Source organism: Tamandua tetradactyla, chromosome 11 (genome assembly GCF_023851605.1).
Source record: "Tamandua tetradactyla isolate mTamTet1 chromosome 11, mTamTet1.pri, whole genome shotgun sequence".
NCBI lineage: Eukaryota > Metazoa > Chordata > Mammalia > Pilosa > Myrmecophagidae > Tamandua > Tamandua tetradactyla.
Window position 1 is genome coordinate 70,925,550 of NC_135337.1, and position 27,078 is coordinate 70,952,627.

The 27,078-nt window shown below is 44.1% G+C and overlaps 1 protein-coding gene and 1 long non-coding RNA gene across 6 annotated transcripts in view; one reads left to right on the forward strand and one right to left on the reverse strand.

Moving 5' to 3' along the window:
* Window positions 1-11,581: 11,581 nt before the first annotated feature.
* Window positions 11,582-20,339, reverse strand: LOC143650260 (uncharacterized). 2 transcript variants are annotated; one of them, XR_013159474.1, is made up of 4 exons: window positions 19,902-20,339; window positions 14,483-14,559; window positions 14,210-14,400; window positions 11,582-13,134 (listed from the first exon to the last, which is right to left on the reverse strand). It is a non-coding gene; the product is annotated as an uncharacterized LOC143650260 (long non-coding RNA). The 2 variants fall into 2 exon arrangements; XR_013159473.1 differs by lacking the exon at window positions 19,902-20,339 and having other exon boundaries at window positions 14,483-17,525.
* A 706-nt stretch (window positions 20,340-21,045) lies between these two features.
* The window catches only part of CEP43 (centrosomal protein 43), a 51,292-nt gene continuing 45,259 nt past the window's right edge, over window positions 21,046-27,078 (forward strand). For 3 of the 4 annotated variants that reach the window (XM_077120838.1, XM_077120839.1, XM_077120841.1), the window contains exons 1-2: window positions 21,046-21,224; window positions 21,883-21,936. In XM_077120838.1, coding sequence (XP_076976953.1) covers window positions 21,123-21,224; window positions 21,883-21,936 — 156 coding nt within the window. In that variant the 5' untranslated portion in view covers window positions 21,046-21,122. The remainder of the gene's footprint in view (window positions 21,225-21,882; window positions 21,937-27,078) is intronic. The other variant, XM_077120840.1, reaches the window with a different exon arrangement.

Below are 27,078 nucleotides of genomic sequence, written 5' to 3' on the forward strand. Positions count from 1 at the left end.
CCATGTGCCGTTCCAGATGAGAGAGGAACCCTGACCGTGTTCACCATGTGCCTGGTTCCAGATGAAAGAGAAACCCTGAACTTCACGGCCTTCTTGAACCAAGGTATCTTTCCCTGGATGCCTTTGATTGGACATTTCTATAGACTTGTAATTGGGACATTTTCTCGGCCTTGGAACTGTAAACTAGCAACTTATTAAATTTCCCCTTTTAAAAGCCGTTCCGTTTCTGGTATATTGCATTCCAGCAGCTAGCAAACTAGAACAGGGCGCCTCCCCGCAGGGCCTCAGGAAACTCCCGTCTTTGTCTTTGCTGTGGCCCGAGAAAACGTGTGATGGACATCTTAAAGACAGGGGTTTGGAGCTGGAGGGCGCAGGCGCCTGCTCTAGTTCCCCGCCGTCTGCCCGGCTCACCCCAACACACAGCCAGTCCAGTTCCTTCCGCCCCTTCACCTACGCTGCCCTACTGTGTGCCGCCCGGCACCGACACAGTGGAGGCAGGCTCATGAAAGGCGCTCTGCGCACACCCCGCCTCCACTGTGTAATGCGCTTCCTTGGCCCGCGTGGAACCCAGCGGAGCAGCAAGGACCATCATTAAAGGCTGGCGGCGGAGGGGGGTGGGGGGCGGATGAGCTCCTACATGAGAGCCAGGCTGTGCGACAGCCCCCCACCTTTTACCATCTCCTGCTCAGTCTAGTGCCTCCTTCGGGCGCCTGGGAGGGGACCCCTCAAAGAGGCGCCAGAGGGCGGTGGTTCCCTTGCTTATGGGTGGCCCTTCCCGTCTGGCTCTCCACCTTGCGCCCCAATATGGAGGGGCTCCACAACTAAATGAGGAGCAGATCAGGGGCTCCCTTGTACAAGAGGGCAGTGTCTTCCCGGGGAGTTTTGGACAGGGCCTTGGTTTCCATTTTGTTAGTAATTACATAGTATTAGTCTTGTGAAACAAACTAAACAAAATACAAAAAGCAAATAGGGAGCTATATTGATGCCTTTAGGGATATTTTAAGTATAAGAGAGAGACAATACAAAAATAAAATGAAAGAAATTAAGAAATGCATTAAAAATTTAGTAAAAGTTCTTTCATTCTAAATTTGAACTGTCAACAGCAAGTTGTATTAGTTAGGGTTCTCTAGAGAAATAGAATCAACAGGAAACACTCGCAAATATAAAATTTATGAAAGTGTCTCACATAACCGTGGAAATGCACAATCCAAAATCCGCAGTGCAAGCTGTGAAGCTGACGATTCCGATGGAGGGTCTGGACGAACTCCACAGGAAAGGTTCGCTGACTAAAGCAGGAATAGAGCCTGTCTCTTCTGAATCCTCCTTAAAAGGCTTCCAATGATTAGATTAAGCCTCACTCATTACAGAAGACACTCCCCTTAGCTGATTATAAATGGAATCAGCTGTGGATACAGCTGACATGATCGTGATTTAATTCTATGAAACATCCTCATCACAACAGAGTCCAGCACTTGCCCAACCAGACAAACAGGTACTACCACTTGGCCAAGTTGACACATGAACCTGACTATGACAGTCCACCACTTGTCAACTTGGCAGCTATACATATCACCTTAAACCATACCTAATTTCTAAATAAAAAACAGTAAAACACACATTTTTTCTTTCAGCTAACAATACTCAACTGTCCTGCATATAACTAGAAACACATTAAATCTCTCCAGAATAGGGTGCAAGTCTTTGGATAATATTCATTCTTAAACTTGATATCTTACAACTTAAATAGTATAACATGAACAAAACAGCATTACAGTTCTCGTTTCTGTAACTGATCATATGGTTGTAGTTCATATTTATCACTACCTTCTTCCACTACCCATTCCATGTTCCCTTTTCCCTCAGCAAGCACTTCTGCTGGCCGTGGTTCTTTACCTGGTGGGGTGACCCAAACCTTCATTCCTGAAGTTTCAGAGCCATTGGTAGTCCTGCCTGGATTGGGTTGTTGCAGTTTTCCATTGATTTTAATCACAGGGCATGGTAGTACTAAAAGACGCTCTAGGGGATCTCCTATGTTCCAAGAAAACTCGTCTTTACCTCCATTGTGTAGTTGCAGTCCTATTTCCCCTGATAGTCAGGGTCAATCACCCCAGACAATAATGTAATCCCCTTCTTGGCTTGTTGATCCAGGGGTATGAGTAACCCAAAGTGACCAGGTGGCAGTCTTAGATTCCAGTTCAATGGAATCATTGTTGTTTCTCCTGGTGGAAGCATTCCCCCTTTTGGAACTAAAACCTGTAGACCAGCAGAGCTCAGGGTCACAGGGACAGGAAGCAAAAGTTTTCCTAGGGGATCACTAGGGGTAATAGTTTATGGTACCATTCCCATTTCCACCCCCTGGTTCCTGGACCCGTGTATCCTGGCTATGGGAGAAACAGCACCATACAGTGGACACTGATTCAGAGCATATACAGCTTCCTGGAGAACATTAGCCCAGCCCTTCAAGGTATTGCCACCTAGTTGGCACCGAAATTGAGTTTTCAAAAGGCCTTTCCACCGTTCTATCAATCTAGCTGCTTCTAGAGGATGGGGAACATGGTAAGACTAGAGAATTCCATGAGCATGTACCCATTCCCGCACTTCATTTGCTGTGAAGTGTGTTCCTTGATCAGAAGCAATGCTGTGTGGAATACTGTTCTGGCTAGCTAGCTGCCATAAGGCAATATAGCAGAAATGGAATGGCTTTTAAAAAGGAAAATTTAATAAGTTGCTAGTTTACAGTTCTAAGGCCGAGAAAATGTCCCAATTACAAGTCTATAGAAATGTCCAATCGAAGGCATCCAGGGAAAGATACCTTGGTTCAAGAAGGTCGATGAAGTTCAGGATTTCTCTCTCAAGTAGAAGGCACATGGTGAACACAGTCAGGGTTTCTCTCTCATATGGAAGGGCATATGGTGAGGAAGGTGTCATCTGCTAGCTTTCTCTCCTGGCTTCCTGTTTCATGAAGTACCCTGGGAGGCATTTTCCTTCTTCATCTCCAAAGGTCGATAGCTCATGGACTCTGCTTCATGGTACTACAGCATTCTCTGCTCTCCTTCATTCTCCAAAATGTTCCCTCTTTTATAGGACTTCAGAAACTTATTATGACCCACCCAAATGGGTGGAGACATGTCATCACCTAATCCAGTTTAACAACTACTCTTGATTAAATCACATCTCCAGGGAGATGCTCTGATTACAGTTTCAAACATACGGTATTGAATAGGGATTATTCTCACTTTACGAAATGGGATTTTGGTTAAAACATGGGTTTTCTAGGGGACATTCATCCTTTCAAACCAGCATAAATACCATGACGATGGATAAGGCATTCTGTAAGCCGATGGATGGTAGTTTTGGCAGAAGCGCTGCATGCAGGAAAAGCAAACCCATATCCAGATTATTTGTCTACTCCAGTTGGAACAAATCACTGCCCCTTCCATGAAGGGTGTGGTCCAATGTAATCAACCTGCCACCATGTAGCTGGCTGGTCACCTCGGGGAATGGTGCCATATTGGGGGCTGAGTGTGGGTCTCTGCTGCTGGCAGATTGGGCACTCAGCAGTGGCTGTAGCCAGGTCAGCCTTGGTGAGTGGAAGTCCATGTTGCTGAGCCCATGCACAACCTCCATTCCTACCACCATGACCACTTTTTTCATGAGCCCATTGGACAATGACAGGAGTTGCTGGGGAAAGAGGCTGACTGGTATCTACAGAATGGGATCTTATCCACTTGATTATTAAAGTCTTCCTCTGCTGAAGTCACCCTCTGGTGCACATTCACATGGGACACAAATATGTTCATGTTTTAAGCCCACTCAGAAAGGTCTATCCACATACTTCTTCCCCAGACCTCTTTGTCACCGATTTTCCAATTATGGTCTTTCCAAGTCCCTGATCATTAAACCAAACCATTAGGAACAGCCCATGAGTCGGTATACAAATGAACCTCTGGCCAGTTGTCCTTCCAAGCAAAATGAACAACCAGGTGCACTGCTCAAAATTCTGCCCCCTGGGAGGATTTCCCCTCACCTCTGTCCTTCAAGGACACCCCAGAAAGGGGTTATAGTGCTGCGGCTGTCTACTTTCAGGTGGTACCTGCATGTCACGCTGAACCATCTGTAAACCAGGCCTGAGTTTTCTCTTCCTCAGTCAATTCACTCTAAGGAACTTACCAAGAGACCATAGCTCTGGTCTGGGAAAGAGAAGGTAATGTGGCAGGAGTGGAGATCATGGGCATTTGGACCACTTCTTCATGTAACTTACTTGTGCCTTCAGGACCTGCTCTGGCTGTATCTCGTATATACCATTTCCATTTTACAACAGAGTGCTGCTGTGCATGCCCAACTTTATGGCTTGATGGGTCAGACAACACCCAGCTCATGATAGGCAACTCAGGTCTCATGGTAACTTGGTGGCCCATGGTTAAGCGTTCAGTCTCTACTAAGGCCCAGTAGCAGGCCAAAAGCTGTTTCTCAAAGGAGAGTAATTATCTGCTGCAGATGGTAAGGCTTTGCTCCAAAATCCTAAGGGTCTGTGTTGTGACTCTCCTATAGAGTCCTGCCAAAGGCTTCAAACAGCATTTCTATTTGACACTGACACTTCTAGCACCATTGGATCTGCTGGATCATATGGCCCAAGTGGCAGAGCAGCTTGCACAGCAGCCTGGACCTGTCACAGAACCTCCTCTTGTTCAGGTCCCCAGTCAAAATTAGCAGCTTTTCTGGTCACTCAATAAATGGGCCAGAGTAGCACACCTAAATGAATATGTTGTTGCCAAAATCTGAAGAGACCAACTAGGCGTTGTGCCTCCTTTTTAGTTGTGGGAGGGGCCAGATGCAGGAACTTATCCTTCACCTTAGAAGAGATATCTCAACATGCCCCATACCACTGGACACCTAGAAGTTTCACTGAGGTGGAAGGCCCCTGTATTTTTGTTGGATTTATCGCCCATCCTCTGACATGCAAATGCCTTACCAGTAAATCTAGAGTAGTTGCTACTTCTTGCTCACTAGGTTCAATCAACATGATATCATCAATATAATGGACCAGCGTGATATCTTGTGAGAGGGAGAAACAATCAAGTTCCCTGAGAATAAGATATGATGCAGGGCTGGAGAGTTGATATACCCCTGAGGTAGGACAGTGAAAGTATATTGCTGACCTTGCCAGCTGAAAGCAAACTGTTTCTGGTGGTCCTTACTAACAGCTATCGAGAAAAAAGCATTTGACAGATCAATAGCTGCATACCAGGTACCAGGGGATGTATTGATTTGCTCAAGCAATGATACCACATCTGGAACGGCAGCTGCAATTGGAGTTACCACCTGGTTGAGCTTATGATAATCCACTGTCATCCTCCAAGACCCACCTGTTTTCTGCCCAGGCCAAATAGGAGAGTTGAACGGGGATGTGGTGGGAATCACCACCCCTGCATCCTTTAAGTGCTTAAGAGTGGCAGTAATCTCTGCAATCCCTCCAGGAATCCAGCATTACTTCTGATTCACTATTTTTCTAGGTAGGGGCAGTTCTAGTGGCTTCTACTTGGCCTTTCCCACCATAATAGCCCTCACTGCATGAGTTTGAGAGCCAATGTGGAGATTCTGCCAGTTGCTCAGGATGTCCATTCCAATTACACACTCTGGAACTGGGGAAATAACTATAGAATGGGTCCAGGGACCCACTAGACCCACTGTGAAGTGGACCTGAGCTAAAACTCTTTTGATCACCTGGCCTCCATAAGCCCCACTCTGACTGGTGGACCAGGATGACATTTTGGGTCCCCTGGAATTAATGTCACTTCTGAATCAGTGTCTAATGATCCCCAAAATATCTGATCATTTCCTTTTCCCCAATGCACAGTTACCCTGGTAAAAGGCCATTGGTCTCCTTGGGGAAGGCTTGGAGAAGATTAACAGTAAAATTTGTGGCAGTGTAACAGGGTTCTCCCCCAAAGGGACCTGGCCTCCCCTTCATTCAAAGGGCTCTGGGTCTGTAAACTGTTTCAAGTCTGGAAATTGATTAAGGGGCCGTGACTCTGTGCTTTTGTAATTCAGGTTAGACTTCTGTTCACTTGACCTAGAACTCTTTTGTTTATACAGCTCGAACAAGAATTTAGTAGACTGCCCTTCTATTGTATTTCTAAATAGCCCATGATTTACTAGCCAATGCCACAAATCTCTGCAAGTCAGATTATTTTGACTCCTGCTTTGAGTTTGCTGTCTATTATAATAGCCATGTCTACCCTGTATTTGGCAATTAAGTGCTGCCACCTGGCTTCTGCCAACTCAGGATCCAGTTATCCCCATAGTGTTAAAGGATTCCAGCTCAGTGACAGCAGTTCCTACAGTAATATCTGACCTACACACAAGTGCAACTACAGAGCTCTTCAGGGATGATGGTGCTAGTCTCACAAATTTATTTCTCACTGTTCTGGTAAAAGGTGCATCCTCTGGACATTCCTGGGGTGTAAGAGCAGGCTGTGCATGATAAATCCACTCTAACATTCCCAGTCTCTCTAAGCCTCTGGATCCCTTCATCTACATTATATCAGGGCAGTTCTGGCATTTCAACCTCAGGTAATGTCAGCTACCTTTTGATCCATGTTTCAACCAACCATCCAATCAAACTGTTAATATCTTTTCTAACCCCTCAAGCTATAACATTGAATGTAAAATCTCTGCTTAGTGGGCCCATATCAATAAATTCAGCCTGTTCCAGCCTTATATTCCTCCCACCATTATCCCACACCCTTAAAATCCATTGCCGCACATATTCCCCTGATTTCTGTCTATATAAGTTAGAAAACTCACACAGTTCTTTTGGAGTATAACGTACCTCCTCAAGTGTGATACTTTGTGCCTCACCTTTAGGGGCCTGTTGGGACTTTAGTCTAGTTATAGGTCTAGAAGAAATGAGGTGTGGTAGGGGTGGGTCATGAAAAGAATTAGAAGTATCTTTCAAGCCATTTGCTTCAGGGCATTCATTTGCAGTTTCATCTGGTGAAACAGGATTAATCACTCTAGGGCTAATCCCTTCAGGAGGAGGTTGGGTGGCCAACTCCTCAAGGCAGGCTGGAGGTGGGGCAGCTATGTACTCAGGGCAAACCATTACAGGGTTATCTAGAGAAGACTCAGCATGACGTAAGGTTTCAAACTCACCCCCGACATCATTATCAATCCTTATGTCACCATCCCATTTTTCAGGTTCCCACTCCTTTCCAATCAATGTCCTCACTTTAATGGCAGACACCATGCAACACTGAGATTTCAGTTTACGTTGTAAAGTTGCTACTCTAACAATAAGATTCTGAGTCTGATTTTCAGAGATCTCAAGTCTACTGCTACAGGAAATAAGATTTTCCTTGAAGATACTCATAGAAACTTCTACATCTGTCACACGGTACTTAAGCTTCTCATTTGAAGCCTTAAGCCCATCCCTTTCACTCCTTAATGGAGCCAGTGTATCTGACAACAACCAGCCAACATCTCTATACCTCCTATTTCCACAAAACTCCGTAAAGGTGTCAAAAACATTATTCCCCAGAGCCTGGCTTTGTACAAGCGAAGCATTAGGAGAATCGAATGGTGATATTTTGACTATCTCTTTTGCCAACTCACTCCATGGATTGGGAGTGTCATTCTGATTATGAGAATCAGAGTCCTTAGTGCCTTTGAGTCCAGTCAGAATAGAAAACCATTCATAAAAACCCATTTTTAAGATTTTGTTTCTTAAGAACCACTCCTGGTATCAAGTTGTATTAGTTAGGGTTCTCTAGAAAAACAGAATCAACAGGAAACACTCGCAAATATAAAATTTACAAAAGTGTCTCATATAACCATAGGAATGCAGAGTCCAAAATCTGCAGTGCAGGCTGTGAAGATGACGATTTTGATGGAGGGTTTGTACGAACTCCACAGGAGAGGCTCACCAGCCGAAACAGGAAGGGCCTGTCTCTTCTGAATCCTCCTTAAAAGGCTTCCAGTGATTAGATTAAGCATCACTCATTATAGAAGACACTCCCCTTGGCTGATTACAAATGGAGTCAACTGTGGATACAGCTGACATGATCGTGATTTAATTCTATGAAACGTCCTCATCGCAACAGAGAGGCCAGTACTTGCCCCACCAGACAAACAGGTACCACCACTTGGCCAAGTTGACACATGAACCTGACCATGATAGAACTCATGACGTCTGGTCCTTCAACAAGAACAAAACAACACAAAACAAACCTCTCATTACCCAGCCTTATCTATCACAAAGACCCAGAAACAATGAGTGGCCCAGCAGTTGCAGGCACCCCTAGTGCCTGAACCGTGCTCCCTATATATGAGCTGCCACTGAAAGGAACGAGGGCTCCTTGGGGAAATGGCTGGTTCCAGGTCTGGAGAAGGAAATGCACAGTACAGGCCTGGAATATAGTCATATCAGAAAGAAAGGAAGCTATAAGAGACGCTGGGATCAGGTCAGAATCCTGGATACTGGAGAGCCTCCCACCAGCAAAATGACCTTCAAGCAATAAAGACAATAATAAATGCAATGGATTGAAACGTGTCAAATATGTTACATTTCCTGGGTGCATAATGATACAAAAAAGTTCATATTGGTCACCTTTGGAGAATGCTAGCAAACCAACTCTATTGTGAAGAGTTGTAAATAAACAGCAAGCCCCGCTCATCTATTTTTCCTTTTATATATGAAGTGCACCTCAGGTTAATTAAACAATGAATGAGAAGTTCTCCTTTGTAGAATTCCAGCTGAGGAATGAAGAAGGAATGGTATACTTACAATATCACCACTTTGAACCTGAGATGAAATAATGAGCGTCAGAGGACGGTGACATCCTTAGCAGAAAAGGGAAGGGCTGGGGAAGAGAGAGATTCATAGAGATGCATGAATCCGACAGCACCGACAGCCCACTGGTCAGTTTTCACATCCTTATCAGGCGAGCAGACTCCTGATTTGATGGATGCAATAGGAAATACACAACTCTCCGGTGCAGTATCCTCACTAGAGGCTTGTGTTATCTCTTCCTCTCTCTCTCTCTTTTCTTCTTCTAGTTTGTTTGGTATTACAGCTTCCGGTTTTCTTTATAAAGTGAATCTTTTATCATGAAAAAGGTTCCTTTTGGTGCCATCATACTTTTAGCTTCAAACTCCACAGCCATTAGTACAGATATTGCTACCCCTGCTTTATTTTCTTAAAAGGAGCCCTTGTGCGGGGTGGGGAAAATGTGCTCCTAGAGGCGCAGGCTGGATGCGGGGCTCAGCGCACAGAGCTAGCCACTTTAATGTGTTTGTTTCTGTTTATTTTTTGTTTGTTTTAAGGAAAATATATCATGAGTTCACAGTGAAATTTATAATTCAAATTTAGGATGACAGGATTTATTTTGCTTCTCTGTTATTTTGTTTTCTTATTTTGATATGTCTTTGCGTTTCCCTTCAATACCTTTCAAGCAATCACTTGGCCACTGATTTAAAAGGGGATTCTATTTAGTCTAAATGGTATCTTGCCCTTTCTTCAAAAGGCAGTTAGTCATTAAGGTAATTTACCCCTCCCCCGGGGTGGGTTGACCTGGGAGCCTGATTAAAGAGCACGGCTTATCTGGACAGGCTAGATCATGAGTCATAACTTCAGTAGTTTAGGTAAACAAGATTTTCTATTATAATTTGGCTTTCCTTAGTCTCCTAATAAGTCTGAATGTGCGGGATGGTGGGCGGAGCCATTTGGCTCATTAGTATTAGCTGTGTATATAATTAAATACCTGCAGCAGAAGAAAGAGGCAAAGGTGGGTGCTGGTCCTTCCCCGTCTCTGTTGGCTAAGGCCTCTCCTAGGCCCACCCATTTCCATCCTCCCTTGCACTTTTAAGCTTCGCACCAAGTCTGTTTCTTCCAGAGGACACTCAGCCCACACTGGGGCGAGGATGTTCCACTGTCCTCCACGTCCCCTCCACCCCGCCCCCGCCACCCTCCACCGCCCTCCACATAAATCACGTGGCCAGAGAGGTCCACCTGCGGTAGGGCAGGGTGCACCCCCGAGCAGCTATGGAGCAGAGCCCCTAGTCCCTCAGCACCCCTTCAGATTAAGAGGAGGAACCCTCTGGGGGAACTTGAGGCTGGCTGGAACAGGGAGGAAGGGGACAGAGAAAAATTGTGAAGGAGCTCTCGAGCAAGGGTGTTAACCAAGGTCAGGAGGGCCCGTGCCCTGGACAGACACCTGCCCGGGGGCTACACACTTACAGGAAACACCTGGCGGCAAGAGACCCACCTGGAGCCTAACCAACCCCACCTGAGCGAGTCATCTGCGGAGAGGCTGGAGCCCACCCACCCTCCCAGCACCGTCTGCCAGCAGGCCCTGCCCGGAGAGAAGGGAGGGTTGGAGGAAGGGCCTCGAGTCCGAAGGGGGGTGGGGGAGAAAGTAAAGCAAAGCAGTAATAGTGGATGGTCCTGGTGTGGGTACCCTCTTGCCTGTATCCTCTCCTGAGGGTGCCCGCATGCGCCTTCTCTGCATGTGTGTTCAATGAGTTTTCTACCTACTTGCACTAAAAAAAAGTGGGTGCTGGGAAGAGAGGAGCAGGAGGAGCGGTGGCCCAAGGCAGGAGGCAGGTGTGCCCAGAGTGTCCAGTGGCGAGCACGTGTGTTTCCAGTTCACCTTTCTCCCCTCCTGAGGCTCTAGCATTTCCTTTTGGCATCTCTGTTGGGAGGACCTGGACCTCCTGCCGTCCAGACGCATTGCGCTCTTCACATCCAGCCCCTGTCATCTGCTTTAGGAAACGCCACTCCCTTCCCCCAACCCTGGAGTTCTCTAATCAGAACTCTAATTTTTTTTTGTAGCCCAAAGTCACTGGAAAGGTAGTCTCATATATGGATGGATCATTTTCTTCAACAAAATGATAAACTCTGGGGACAGAGCTGTGTCTGACGTTCCTTGCACACTGTGTTATGGATAGGGCATTTACGAGGCAGTTGTCAACGTACTGTTTTCGTCCCGGTCATCTGCTCAGCCCAAAGCAATCTGTCCACAGATATCCCCAGAGGTATGCTCAAAACAAACAAAACCAAGAATCTTACATGCACGTCGCAATTTCTGGATTGGAAAGCACTTCACTCCATCTTGCTTAGTTTTCTGACAACCCTGTAGATGGGCAAAGTGGGTATTTGTGCCCATTTCACAGAGGAGGAAAGTGCACTCTTAAGATGCTCAGCCTGTGTCAAAGGAGATGCAGCTGTCGAGCAAGTGAGCCAGGGGTTCTGGAGAGCATTTGCTATGAAATTTACCCAGAATGTGGGGCGCACTGACAGGCTGACTACATGGACTGTCCCCATCCCTGGGGTCCATAAGGGCTAGTGCACGACCTCCAGAGCGGTTCTCAAACCTGCCGCCCTTGGGAGCCCTTACATTCAGAAACTGTTGAGGACCCCAAAGAACTTTTGTTTCTATGAGTTATATCTAATGATATTTACCTGATTAGAAATTAAATCTGGGAACACTAAAAAATATTCCTTAACTTAAAAATAACAGTGAACCCTTATACATGAATATAAACAACATAGTTTTATTAAAAATGACAATATTTTCCCAAAATGAAAGCAATTTAATGGTAAAAGTGGCATTGTTTTACATTTTTTGCAAATCTCTTTAATGTCTGGTATGCTGGAAGAAAGCTGGATTCTCATATTTGCTCTTACATTCAGTCTGGTGCAATATGGTGTTTGGTTACAGTTTTTAAAGAAATTCTGGCCCCACAACTGTATATTTCCACAGTAGCTGGAAAGGGGAGGAATATTTAAATAGCCTTTTAGATTCTGGACTAAAACTCTAGAATTTCCAAAAGGTTGGCCTCAGTGTGGAATCTGAAACTGCATTAATTAACTTTTTCTACCTTAAAATCCATTGTTGTACCTGACATTTTGAATGTACCTTTTGCCTCAGTCCTACAGTAGTGAAAAATCTCCATTAGTGAAGACTGGGTGTGTGCTTAATTCAAGAATTTTGAGGCTGGTAAACCATGATGAGCCATTTGCCCTGGAAATTGGCAAATGTTTCAAATCAGGGCTACCCCCGGTTTAGCCGGTTTGTCAGCACACTGCCTGTTGACAATAGTATTCTAACAGCATTTGTTTTCCTGATTGTGATCATTGTACCGTGGCCATGTAAGATAATGGAAATCCACAGTGAAGTTTTAGGGATCAAAGTCTGCAATTTATAGTCAAAAGGTTCAGGATAGTTAGGTGCTGCCTAGCTGCACAGATTGGATAAATAGTAGATTGATGGATGGACTGGAGGGCGGGATGGATGATAGAGGAAAGACAGATAGATAGATAGACAGTGATACAGCTAATGTGGCAAAATAGTATCAACTAGTAAATCTGTGTAAATAGTTCTTTGTACTATTTTGTCACTCTTCTGTACGTTTGAAATTAATATATTTTTTTTTACATGTACAGGCTCCAGGAATCAAATCCAGGCCTCCAGAACAGCAGGCGAGAATTCTGCCACTGAGCCACTAGTGCATCTAAGAATAATTTTTTTAAACACCAATGCATGATGTGTCCATGTTATTCAATCCAAGCCACACAACTGACTCATTCAAAGTCGCCACAGCAAAGATCTTTGCCTTTTGGTCTGAAGCTCTCAGGATACCTTGAAGTGGCCTTTTCCAAAAGACTTTAAATTTCTTATGATAAAATTAATGTGTGAATATTTAAAAAATTTAAGTATATCTCCTACACATAAATTATTCCATTTAAAACTAAATTCTTATTTTCTTCCTTTTTTTGGCTTTTGAGTTGCAAAGTTTCTTTGGGTTCTGGTTTCAGAGCTGCTAAGAAGAGACTGGAATCACTGGACCCGGTGAGAAGGAGGAGATGTTTTAGGAGGCAAAAAGAATGTAACGTGAGCTAAAAAACGTACTAAAAGTTGGTAACTTGCACTTACCTACTTCTAGGGCAGAATTGCTCAGCCCTGTCAGTATGGATATTTGGTTCTGATAATTCTGAGCACTGCAGGATGTTCAGCCGTCTCCCTGGCCATGACCCACTGGGCAGCAGGGACATGCCCCCTTCCCATTGTGACAACCCAGAACATGTCTCTGGTCACCGCCAAATGTATCCTGGGGAGCAAGATCTCCCAGATTCTAGAGTCAGTGGTACAGAAAAATTTAAAGCAAAAGCAGGAGGTTGGTATATGTACAAATATACACAGACATGAAAGAAATTTTAAGAGCCTAAGGATTCGTTTTCCACAGGCATATTCTAATCTTCATAGTCTGTGTACATGCATGTATTTAATCTGTATTTTTTAGATTCCAAAATTAAATCAGTCTATTTTCTATTTCACCCAAGTTTTAGAGAATGAATTCATGTCCATTCTGTTATCAAAATAGAATCTGCTAAGGGTGCACGGGTAGTTCAGTGGTTAGAACGCCTGCTTCCATGTGGGAGACCTGGGTTCAATTCCTGGACCATGTACCGCTTGCCCCCCCCCCCCCCCAAATAGAATTGGCTAAAAGATGGTTAAAATGGCAAATATATATATATGTAATCATGATAAAAAAATAGATACAAAAATACAAGTGGTGTCTAACGGTTCTACTTATTATCTCAGACTTGATATATTGGCCAAATTCCATGCTCAAATGGCAAAGATAGTCAAGTAATAGATTAAAATAATGAGTTAAAATCGTGAGTTAAAAGCAATTCAAGGTAATTTTAAAAATTCCAATTACTCAATTATGAGCAGTACAAAGCTTTTCAAATACTCAGAATTTGCATTTCGAAGGTTTAAATGTACCTTGCTACGGTATCATAGCTATGGCTTCTGTACCAATCAATTATGCGTAAAAATTCACTTTAGCAACAAGTTAATCACATTCGTAGAGGTCTACTCAGTGTAAAGCAAAATAAGTAAATAAATTAACAAGTAAAGCAAAATTGCATTTCCAAGATTTAACTGTGCCATATATTGCTATGGTTCTGTAGCTAAGGTTTGTGTACCAATCATTTATGAGTAGCACTTCACTTAGCAACAAGACAATTAAATTTATAAAGAGCGCCAGTCTGCGTAAAACTAAATACATACATATATACAATGTGAAACCCCTGGAGTGGTCATAAAGTAGAAGAGAGCCATTTTCATGTTGCTTTAGCATTTGGGAACATCTGATTAAAAGACATCATTGAATGGAGAGTGTATGAACTGGCAGCACTCACGTCCCATCTTTTGTCTGCGCAGAAGCAGATGAAAACAAGCCGGGAGGCTGCTTTTCTTGGCGCACATCGCTCTCTGCTGGCTCGGCATCAGTCCAGCTGGCGTTGGCTTGGCATCTCTCCTTGGGAAGGTGGAGGCTCCTTTTCTACTTGTTCCATACCGTCTTCATTCGGTTCCTTCTTCTCTAGTCTCTCTATTTGAATTTATTACATTTTAGAATATTGCGAGGAAGCAAAATAAAATGGAAAGAGAATGAGTTTGAGAACCAAACTGACCTGGGTGGTTTAATTTTAGCTGCTGGCTTTGTGACTTTGTGCAAACTACCAAATTTTCCTGAATATAGTTGTCTCATCTGTAAAATGGAGTTAACGAAGAAAAGACACTTAGTTCTGGAGATCATGGGGAAAATTAAATGAGGTTATATGTGAAACAACAAATAATGGTTAATATTTGTATCATGCTTTCCATGCTTCAGTCATTAAATAGTATTGTAGTTTGCAAGCTGCCAGAATGCAGTATACCTGAAATGGAACCACATTTAAAAAGGGAAATTTAATAGTTTACAAGTTTACAATTCTAAGGCTGAGAAAATGTCCAAATTAAGGCATCCAGAGAAATATACGTGGTTCAAGAAGGCCAATCAGCTGGAAAGGCACCTGGCAAAGTCTGCTAGCTTTCTCTCCAGGAATCTTCAATGGCTTCCCCTGGCACTGTGTCTGTTCTGGGGCTCTAAAGCTTTTTCCAAAATGGTTCCCTCTTGAAGAGCTCCAATAAGCAACCCCACCTTGAATGGGTGGAGACACATCTCCATGGAAACCATCTAATCAAAAGTTACCACCCACAGTTGGGTGGCCCACATCACCATAGAAACTATCAAAAAGCTCCCACTCAGCAATATTGAATGAGGATTAAAGAACTTGGCTTTTCCAGGGTACACCACGGATTCAACCAGCACAACTAGCAATCTTTCTGCTTACACATACTCGCACGCACGCGCACACACAAATTCTTATTTCCATTTCACATTTGGGAGAGTGGAAGAGCAGAGAGGTGAATAACTTACAAAAGTCAATGTAACCAGTGAGTAGTTTTGAACTTGTGCAGTGTCTCAAAAATCGATGCTTTTAACATGACACAAAATCTGTTTTCAAGAAACTCTTATGAAATAAGTAAGTTCAATAAGGTATGGTGACTCTCACAGGGGAAAGGCAGAGCTCCTCTCTTTTCCCGGCATACCACTGTTTTTTGCCCAATCTATGAAACATTTATGGAGACAGACAGGCCATCAAGAAGCTTATTCATTCTCCACCTCTGTTCAAACTTTTCAGGTGCCTGCAAGACTGGCCACAAGTGAGAAGTCGTGAATATTAATGAGCACAGATGACAAATGACTGCCTCCATGCCTCAAAAGCCATTTTCAATCTTTAATATTAAAGAAACAGTGGCTTCATTTCAAGAATATGTAAGTGGAAAATCTGAAGGCATTTCTTCAATCATCCTGAATTTGTTCTTATCAGAATCTGTTTATTGAAAGGCTTTGTTACTGTGACATCTTCACCTCTCTGAAATCCATCCATCTCTCTTCATCTTCACTCCTGCAACCTGTCGGCAGGCCTTCTGAAGTTTACCCTGGATCCCTGGGATAATTTCTTAGCCTTAGGGTTGCCACATTGAATCCACCCACATGTGGCTTCTGCAAGTCCAAATGGGCTATTACTTTTAGCCCATGACTTAGCAGCTTTAGGATAAAAATTCAAATTTGTCAGAGTGGAAGATAAAGTCCTTCCTGACCCGGCCACTTTCCCATCTCCAGATTGCCACACCACTCGCCAGGCTCTGCCGGGAGCAAACACCTCCTGCCTCTTGGCCTCTGCTTCATCCTGCACTCCTTCCTTCTGCCTGGAAGGCCCCTTTCTTGCTGGATATGGTGTGCGTGTCTCTCCTGACCACTGCCTTCCTTGTGAAACGGCCATGCCCCCTTATGGCAGACTGGCTGCTCCTTCCCGCCCCCCATCCCCCAGAACTCAGCCTGAATCCTCCTGTTCTGACAGAGAGCCCGAGTCCCTGCAGCGGAGCTGGGCGTGTCCTCATCACCCAGCTGAAGGCCCAGGACACGGCAGGTGGTCACGCCAAGGCCTGGACTAACTGGGTTGCAGGCCTGCCTTCGGGCCCTGGACTCTAAGCTGACACCTGGAATTTTTCATTTTTCCAGTTACGGGTCACCTTCCACATCTAACCCAGCTCCTCTGGGTTGCGGTTTTTCTTAATGGCACTGCCTTTGTTTTCACTTCCTGGTGGGTCCATTATGCAGCCTTTTGACGTGGTGTCTCTCTTGGTTAGAATGCTTTTCTCTCCTTGGCTCCCCCTTGTTTAAGGTCTGCCTGTTCATCGGGTTTTGCACTGGTTTCCGTATCTATTGGTCACCATTCTTCTCTCACGTGCCCTAGTTTCAATCAGATTCGAGGCTGTTTGCCAATATGAGCCCCCCTTCCGGCCTCTCCTCACGTTCGCAAGGGCCTTCCTTCTCTCACACCAGTCCACTTACCCTTCCTCCTTACTGCCCATCTCAGAAGGTATCTTCTTAATAAATCCTTTCCTGATCTCAAGAAATATAGGTATGCTTCCAACAAACTATCTCATTTTACCTTACAAAACCCGTGAGATGCTTCATACTTCACAGGTGACAAAACAGGCCTGGAAGGGTCTGGAGACTGAGATTTCATCCAGGAGCCTAGTGAATAGAGTGGTGTGCTGGCAAATGTTAACAACTGGCTCTTTGCTAAAGGAATTTCAAAAAGCCCTGATTTTGAGTGTTTGCCAAGTTCCTTGCTCCTACCGTAGCTGACTTCAAGCTGCCAATGTGCTAGTGTGGGTGTCTCCGGCTCCCAGAACGGCTTTCACGGCACGCTACAGCTGGTGGCGGGCTGATGGGAGCCTGTCATTTTCTTCCTCCAGGGCTTTGATGTCATTACACTAACTCCCCAGTCCCTAAAATCACCCCGCCCCACCCCACATCTCTCCCAAATGCTAGAGATGTTGCAGCCGGCAGGGCTTCCGCTTCCACCTGTGTCCCGTCCCAGTTCCGACAGGTGAGGACTTTTGTGTCAGTAAAGCTGCTGCCCACGCTGCTGGATCTGAGTGCAAATTGTCCCCTTGGGAGGTGACCCTGGAAACATGGGGCGGGGGGAAATGGGGCAGTGAGGCAAAAAAGGGAAGGAAGCTAATGCAGGATGTGCTACTGAGGCAGTTTCTAATTGGACAGGAGCCCACACCTGGAGCAAGCTCCTGCCTTCCCACCTGGCACAGCGCGCAGCCAACAGACAATACCTACAAGTACAGATAAATGCTTAGGTAAGCAGTACAAAGTCAGAAGAGCATAAGAGTAATACAATTTATAAAAATAGGAGTTGGAGGAGAAGAAACGGGGCGTTTTTACTCTTTTGAAAGGTGCTGTGTACACTTGATGAATTAATAAATGGAAGTATAATATAATATTTAAAGTTATAATGAAAAGAACCTGAAGAACTTCAACCAGATGACTTGAACTGAACTCCACTGCACTTGGGTCTAGGGTGCGATACCAGGTCTGTGGATGGGTGAATAGGAAGAAGGATGGGGAATTTTTAATTCTCTTTTAATATTTTTCCCTTTGATTTGGATTTTAAAATCATTAGTATGCATTCTTTCTTCAGCAAACAAAGTCAATGCAAACTGTAGCTTAATTACAAAAATATAGAATCTACATGTACAGATATTGGAAGACGCTCAGGATTTATTAAGTGAAATTAATAGACAGGTAAGTATAAGATCCAGATTACAGAAGGGGAAAAAGTGCATTCATGTAGCCATCATATCTATGTAGGCATTAAAATTGCCTGGAAACAGTGTTCGCAATGGATAGAGGTGGCCTAAGGATACACTAACGCAGGCATGGAAGGCAGAGCGGTGGTGTATATAAACCATGGACTACTGAGTGGCTGCAAGAAGAAATGAAGTTGTGAGCCATGCAAAGAGGTGAATGAACCTTGAGGACAGTATGTTGAGCAAAATAAGCCAGGACCGAAAAGACAAATACAATGCCTCTCAAATATGGAGTAATTATAACATGCAAACTCTGAGAATTGAATTCGTGGGCATAGGTTATCATGGGAAGGCCTATTTCTTAGAAAGGGCCCTAGACTGTAAGCTCTTACAGCAGTCCCATCTATTCTGGAGTTGTAATTGTTATTTCTAAATTCTGAGATACTGAGCTATTTGTGTATAACCTGGTCGTTCCCTGGAACTTCCGGTATTTGTGTGACACCTGAGACTCAGAGTTGAGCTCTGAAGCTATGAAAGTCAGCACTACCCCATACAACAACTGTTTAAAAAGTTGAAAAAGCGATCAGACTTTAACTAGAGATATGAATGAAGCTGAACTTTATGGAACTAAGGTAATTCAAACTAAAGGGTAAAGGACGATTTTGATTGTATTTGAAAACTTCAGCTTCTTTCTGTGACCAAAGGAAGAGATGCTAATTTGGTGCAAAATTTATATTTTCAGTAGCACATTAATTTAACTTTGGTCAGCTTAGTCAAACTCTGTAATTACATGGAGTCTTGAATAGGGCGTGAGATCGTGTAGGTTTGTACAGGTTGTTGTGATGCCCCAATACATCCCAGAGTAATTTGGGCAGAAGATTCAAAAGTATTTGTAAAGTCCCCTTGAGCGACTGGGGTAAAATATTAACCTTCCCCACCTGGGGAGTTTCTGATATTCTCACAAGCACTGGGGGCTGCCAATTTGATAGGCCAGGCCCTAGATCCTCCAAAGGAGAAGCTAAGTGTAATTATAATTATGCCTAAGAGTCACCACCAGAGAACTTCTTTTGCTGCTCAGATGTGGCCTCTGTCTCTAAGCCAACTCAGCAGGTGAACTCACTGCGCTCCCCCCTACATGAGACATGCCCCCCAGGGGTGTAAATCTTCCTGGCAGCATTGGACAGAAATCCCGGGATGAGCCAGGACCTGGCATTATGGAAGTGAGAGAGCTTTCTTGACCAAAAGAGGAAAGAGAAATGAAACAAAATAAATTTTCAATGGCTAAGAGATTTCAAATAGAGTTGAGAGGTCATTCTGGAGGTTATTCATATGTAATAAATAGATATCCCTTTTCAGCTTTTGGTATATTGGAGTAGCTAGAGGGAAATACCTGAAACTGTTTAGCTGTAATGCAATAGCCTTGATTCTTGAAGATGACTGAATAATTATAGAGCTTTAAAGGGTGTCTGCGTGATTGTGAAAACCTTGTGACTGACGCTCCTTTGTCCAGTGTATGCACAGATAAGAAAAAAAAAAGACAAAAAATAAACGATAAACAGGGGTATGAGGTATATGAGATATTTTGGGTGTTCTTTTTAACGTTCATTTTTATAATTTTTTTTGGAGTAAAGGAAATGTTCAAAAATCTATTGTGATGATGAATGCACAGCTATGTGATGATGCCGTGAACTGCTGATTGTACACTTTGGATGATTATATGGTATGTTAATATATAATACATCTCAATAAAAAAAATTGCCCGGAAAGATATACATCAATTTTAACAGAGGATAGCAATGGGAAGTAGAGTTGGGAGAGGCATAAACTTCAACTTTTAATTAATACTATTTGCATCTCAAAATACAGCCTGTAGACTGCTTGCATTAAACTCACCAGGCTACTGTGTGAAGCCAGCTCCCAAGGCCTGCAGCAAACCCAGAAATGCCCACCCCTGGGCGCGGACTCCTAGAAGCTGCGTGTCCTTCCTCACAAGCTTCTCCACCACTGGCACGTGAGCTAGAGCCGGAGTCCCATCGCCGGCTGGGGGCTCGGACTCCCTCTCCTTCTCCACTACTTCATCGCAAAACGACTCAAACGCACAGAGGAGTGTACGGAATAGCGTGGTTACAGGGCCTGCATCTGTAACGGGGGTGCGGGCCGGGCTCGCCCTCTCCCCTGGAGGCCGCACCCCCGGAAAGGGGGCAGACAGCTGGCCTCCGCCCCCCCGAAGTGCTGCAGCCGCGTCTCCTGGAACAAATCCCCTACACCCCCCACACACAGCACACCTGTGCGTCCACACGCCCTCTGTCTCCTAGCACCTAGCATCTCCTGATGCCCCTAATCCCCTGGGGCTACCCAGCGGTCGCCCCTCCCCGCTCGGCCCCCCCACCTCCACGTCCCCCTGCACCTCCCAGCGCCGCTTCGGGAATCGCCTGTGCCGTGAACTTTGTGATCTAGATGGAACGCTTCCGCATTTTGTAAAAGTAACTTTGAGCATCTGTGCAAATAAATGAAAACAAATTCACAGTCGAGAAGCTCCACGCACATCCGCGTGGCACGACGTCGCAGCTCGCACCTGGGACGCGGGTTCCGAGCATCTGTGCAAATAAATGAAAACAAATTCACAGTCGAGAAGCTCCACGCACATCCGCGTGGCACGACGTCGCAGCTCGCACCTGGGACGCGGGTTCCGGGCTGCACCGCACCTGCCGGGGTAGGGCGGTCAAGCGGCGGCTTTCCCCCCGCCCCGCCCCGCAGGCCCAAGCCCCGCCCCAGTCCCCGCCCCTCGGACACAGCCCCCCCCGCGCCGCGTTGTCCGCACTACCGAGGCCCCGCCCCACGACAGTAGACCCCGCCCCATGGGCCTAGGCCCCGCCCCAAGCCGCCTTGTCGGCCCTTTCGAGGCCCCGCCCCGCTCCACGGCCCCGCCCCAGGCTTCCGGTCCGCGCGCCTGAGACCCCGCCCCCATCCAGGCCCCGCCCCTGCACCTCGGGCCGCACCGCGCCGTGGAGTGTCTCGCGGCGCGCGTCACGTCGCCCCGCCCCCTCCGCGGAGGTCTCGGCCGCGGCCGTTGGGCCATTGGTGCTGTTTGCGCGGTTGTCTTGGAGAAGCAAGATGGCGGCGACGGCGGCCGCGGTGGCGGCGGAGGAGGACACGGAGCTGCGGGACCTACTGGTGCAGACGCTGGAGAACAGCGGCGTCCTCAGCCGCATCAAGGTGCGCCGCGCCGTGCGGGGGTCGGTGTCACGGAGGGGCCGGGTCGGGCCCGCCATGCTGGCTGGCGGCGCGCAGGCCCGGGGCCCGACGGGGAGGCCACCGGGGTCCACGGCGCCGGAGGCGGGGCGGGCGGGGCCGAGGCCTGCGGGGCGGCGGGCGCGGCTCGGGACCGCCGGCTGGATCGCGGGCAGCGCCGGGGGCCTCGGGCTCGTGGAGGGACGCCGGCCGGCCTGGGAGTCGCCGCCCGGAGGTGGACTTGGCCGCTCATTCATTAAGGGAAAGCGGGGAACTCGCCCGAAATGAGGAGTCGGGAGGAGGAGTGGCTGGAGGGCTGACTCGGGGTATCTGCGCTTCTTCCAGAAGCGTCGGGCAGCCTCGGGCCCAGAGAGCCTCGCTGCCGGGCCTTTGGAGGGTAGGGGTGGTGCCTGCGGGGTTCACGAGCCGGCCCCCCACCGCCGCTCGCCCCTTTCCGGTCCCCTCGAGACACGCGCACGTCTGTCAGGAGCAGGAAGAGTAACGGGAAGCACTCATTATTCCAGTAGTTTGATCGGTGCTGCTTGTCGTGAGAATTGCCTTGAAATAATCTTTTTAAAATTCCTTTTCTACTTTTGTCTTGAAATGATTTTTGTTTCTACCTTTTTTTTCCTGTTTTTTTTAGGCTGAACTCCGAGCAGCTGTGTTTTTGGCACTAGAGGAGCAAGAAAAAGTAGAGGTATGAAATCTCCACTTTTAAATATGATATTCATCAATTTTTAGCTTAGTTTTCTGTTAGTTCAAAGCTGTTCTAAAATATGATTTGCAGTAGTGTATAGCCAAGGATAATTTTGAATTGCTCAGGATTACATTTCTCTATTTTTTGAAGAGAACCAAGTTTATTCTCCTTACCTGTATATTTTAGAACTCGGGAGTAATCTTTTAAAAGTCAAGCTGCAGCAGTGCCTCTGACAACAATACTAAATCTTAAATGGGCTATTTCTCTTTCAGAGGAAATTTGAAACAAATGATCATTGCTAATGAATTTTCTTTACTGCACACGTCTTCAGAACGTTTAATATGTTAGTGACTCTCTGTGAGGTGGGGGTATATAGTATACAACTTTTCCCAGATTAATGTTAAAGTCATGCTATTCTTTACTGTCAGAAGCTCAGCCACTTCTGTATTTAAATGTACAATTTAGCCTTTTCTCTTTTCCCCACTCTCTGCTACTTTCCTGGGCAAATATCTGGGACCTCGTCAGCAAGAAGCACTCCATAATCCAGGTCTTAAACTCTTTCTTATGACCATTCAATCTCCTGTCTTCCTTACTTCTTCACCCCTGTATACCTGTTCTTTCATGCCATCAAGTCCTTCATCTCTTTGCTCTTTCTGTGTTTGTCAGGGCTTCCGTTCTCTCTTGGTTGCATTTCACCTTTGACTGGTTCTGATCCTGTTGTCCACACCCTTAAACACGGATGCCTTCGCCTTCCTGCCAGACTTGTGCTGAAAAAAGTCTTATTTGATCACGCAAACTAACTGCATTTTCTGTTTGTGAGCACACTGCTAGAGAAGAGCCACTACCAGGTAGCTTGCTGATGGTGCAGGTGGGTGGATACTAACCTCCACCTGTCCTGAGCACTTTCTACTCAGCAGTTCTCACTTTAGCCTTCATCTCTTTAGCCTTTTTCTTGGTGCTTGTTTGTTTCACTCTCAACAGATGTTGTTTCTTCCTTCGCAGAGAAAGTAGAAGTCATCAGGACAACCTTTTGTCCGTTCCCCCCTCATCCATCACTTCCGTCAGGTAAAGCTTACCTCCATCGGCATTTATCTGTCTCCTCCCTCCCCTCCTCTTATCAGAGAGGCTCTGTCTCATTCCATAATATTCCCTTTATCTGGATTTTGCCTTTCATATACTCTCGTCTCCTGAGGCTCTCTACATCAATTTCTGGTGCCTTTGACCTCTCTTTTTCTGCTGGCTCTTCCCTTCAACATGAACAGATGTTTAAATCTCTCTTAAAGGGAAATTTTGTTCCCTTTACTCATGTTCTGCTCTTAACATCACTATTTTTTCCCTCATAGCCAAGTTTTAAAAGAATGTGTCTTATACCATTTCTTACATTCCTTTTATTTCTTAAATCTTAAATCCATAACTACTCCTAATTTCTTTTGCTATTGTCAAGAAGAATCTCCTAATTGAGTGTATTTTAGTTCTTATCTATCTCACTTCAACTTTGTGGCATTTGATCTTCTTAGCTCCTCCTTCCTTGAAATCTCTCTTGATCTCTAGGACTGCTTTCTGTTCTGTTTTTCTTTTTTTTTTTTTTTTGGCTTTTAACAAGGGGAGTTTAATGAGTTGCTAGTTTACAGTTCTAAGGCCGAGAAAATGTCCCAATTACAACAAGTCTAAAGAAATGTCCAATCAAAGGCATTCAGGGAAAGATACCTTGGTTCAATAAGGTTGATAAATTTCAGGGTTTCTCTCTCAAGTGAGAAGGCACATGGCGAACACAGTCAGGGCTTCTCTCTCAGCTGGAAGGGCACGTGGCGAATACAGCATCATCTTCTAGCTTTCTCTCCTGGCTTCCGGTTTCATGAAGCTCCCTGAGAGGGGTCTTCCTTCTTCATCTCCAAAGGTCACTGGCTGGTGGACCCTCTGCTTCGTAGTGTTGCTCTCTCTGAATCTGTTCTGTTTTTCTTTTTGACCACTCCTTGGTTTCTATAGCATGCTCCTTTTCCCCTGCGCCTCGCTTCAATCATTGGTGTCGTATCCCATGAGAGTTCTGCTCACGCTCTTATCCTGTTTTCCCTCCTTGGATGACCTTGACCCACGCCGCTAACTTTAGCCCATATCTCTAGTCTGTGTTTCCACCTGAGTATCAAGGCCTCCATCTTACTGTTACCATCATTTATCCAAGCAAGAAACTTGAGACTTTCCTAGACCGTGCTCTTCTTTTTACATGTCCAGTCAGCTGCCTCATCCTGTCAGTTCTTTTTCTTTCTTTTTTTATTTTTTGGGTGCATGGTCTGGGAAGTTCTGTATCTGAAATGTGTCTAGTGGATGTTTTCTATTCCCTCTTGTTTGCCTGGGCTTAGTTTAGTTATCTGTCTTCCAGACTGCTTTACCGCGTTCCTACTCACTGTCTTCCTAAAGTCCGTTCTCCAAATTGGTCTCTGATTGGCTCTTTTATGATACACATCTGATCTTGTCCCTTCTGTTTCTTACGTATTTTAGTTAACTCAGTGTCTTAAAATTCTCCCTTTCAGCCTTCTGGGTATGTTTGTGAACTTTTCTCTCCTTGTCTTTTTTTTTTCTTTTTTAATAATCATCTTTGAGCTTTAGTGCACCTATAATACACTGAACGTTTTTAAATTGCACAATTTGATTAATTTTTAACATATTTATGCAACCACAAATATCACCACATTCAAAATAATGAATAATATCCATGATCCTCAGAAACTTACCCCTTTATCCTTACTCTTCCCCAGCAATCCAAGCATTTCAACGAGCTACACATATGGAAGCATAGAGAAGTTTGTACACTTTTGTTCTGTGTTTTTGTTTTTTTTTTGCTTAGCATAATGCGTTTGATATTACATTCAAATTGTGGCATGTATTAATAACTCTGTTTTATTGCTGAGTTATATTTCATTTATGGCTGTTTATTCTTTTTATACAATTCCACAATTTATTTAGCTGTTCACCTATAGATGGTTTGTTTCTAGTTTTTGACAATTATGAATGGAGTTGCTATGAACATTTATGTAGTCTTTGTTTGCATCTGTATGTTCTTTTGGGAAAATGCCTAGTTGTGGAATAGCTGGATCATACGGTAGGTGTATTTTTTAACTTTTTAAGAAACTGCCAAACTATTTTCCAAAGTAGTTGTACCGTTTTACATTCCCATCAGCAGTATATGAGAATGTCATGTCCTCCATGTCTTTGCTGTGATCAGCCTCTTTAATTTTAGCCATTTTAAAGTATGTAGTTACATTTCATTGTGGTTTTAATGTACATTTCCTTAATGATAAATGATAGTGAGCATCTTTTTATTTGCTTATTATCCATATATTTTATTTTGTGACTATTCAAGTGTTTTGCCCATTTATTAATTGGATTCGTTGTCTTCTGATTGTTGAGTTTTGAGAGGTATTTATATATTCTGAATAAAGTCCTGTTTCAGATTAATGCTTTGCAAACATTTTCTGCCAGTCTGGTTTGTCTTTTTATTCTCTTAAGAGGGTCGTTAGAACAGTAGGTTTTAATTTGATGCAGTAATTTTTTCTTTCATGTATTATCCTTTTGATATCGTATCTAAAAAATCTTTACTCAACCCAGTGTCACAATTTACTTCTTGAAGTTTTCAGTATTTTGTTTAGGTCTATGATTCATTTTGAGATAGTTTTTGTTCATAGTACAAGATGTGGATGATAGTTTTTTTTTTTATACAAATATCTAGTTGATCCACCCCCCCCTTTTTTTAAATTCTAAAACATTATATTTACTGAAATTCTGGCAAGAGCTTTGTTATAAGGCACAACATACCAGTCTTGTCATTTAACTTGTTAATGGTAAGTCTCAGCTTCAATATGAATCTATTAAAGAAAATTACCAAAACATGCTTTTTACATATCTCAGCAAGGATGCCATTAAATACAGTAATGAACTTATTAAGATAGCAAAATAAGGCATTACAAAAGCTAAATGGTGCAGCCTAAACAGAATTTATATTAAAAAAATTACTATACTGATTGTAGAAAATCTTCCTGACTGGTAAAACTTAACAGTATGAAATGTGCATTTTAGAGTCTTTTGACTATCTAGTTTAGAAAGTTACAAATGGTTATTTGAAATGATTCCTCTCTAAAGCCAAAATGTAATTAAAATTAATTCATGTGACATAACACATTGTAATGCTGAAAAATATTCAGAATTATTGAAGTAGAGGTAAATTCCAGAGGTTTTGGGGCTTTCCCATCGTTCATTCAGGGTAGCATATGACAGTGTAAGGCTGTCCCTAAGCCCAGTGAAGGGAGAGATTGCTGGTATCCAGCTCTGACCTCCCTAGGAAGCACAGCTGCTGTATCCACAGAAATAGGATGTGAGGACCAAAGGCAGGCTATTCTGCCAGCCTAAAGAGATAGCAGCACATTCCCACCAACCTGAAAGTTCCTTCCCCAGGTAAATAAAAAGTGTACAAGGGGAAAAAATTGAAATACATTTATCTACAGAGTCAGGATTTTGGAATATCAATGTAATTCCTACCTCGAAAATGCTAACTAAAGTTGTCTGGATATTTCTGATAATAACTTAAAGAAATATTCAGATTTAATTTCTGTTTATTTATAATTAGATAACAAAAATCTCTAAATATCTGAACCAATAGTATGACTACAGTGTATTATCTCCCAGAGCCATTAAGCACTGAAGCAGGAAAAAAAAGATGTTCAAGAAGTAGGCAACAATTATGGCCCTTTTATACAGCAGCATCCTACTGGCTACTGAAAGTACAGGAATAATTCTAAAACCAAGAAAAATCATGTATTTTAGTAAATAGGTCATAATTTTCACAGCTGAAATTAGACATTGTACTTTATAAGGGAATCCTGATTTTTCTTAATGTTATGGAGAATCAGGAGTTGAATAGTAGCCTTCCTTTTCTTCTTCCTTCTGTGTTTCTTAATTTTTTTTTTAACTTTTCCATTGTATAGTATAACATATAAAACTAAAATAAAAAAGCAACAGTTTTCAAAGCACTCTTCAACAAGTAGTTACAGGACAGATCTCAGAGTTTGTCATAGGCTACCATATGATCCTCTCAGATTTTTCCTTCTAGCTGCTCCAGATTATATATAAATATTTTTTTATCACCACAAT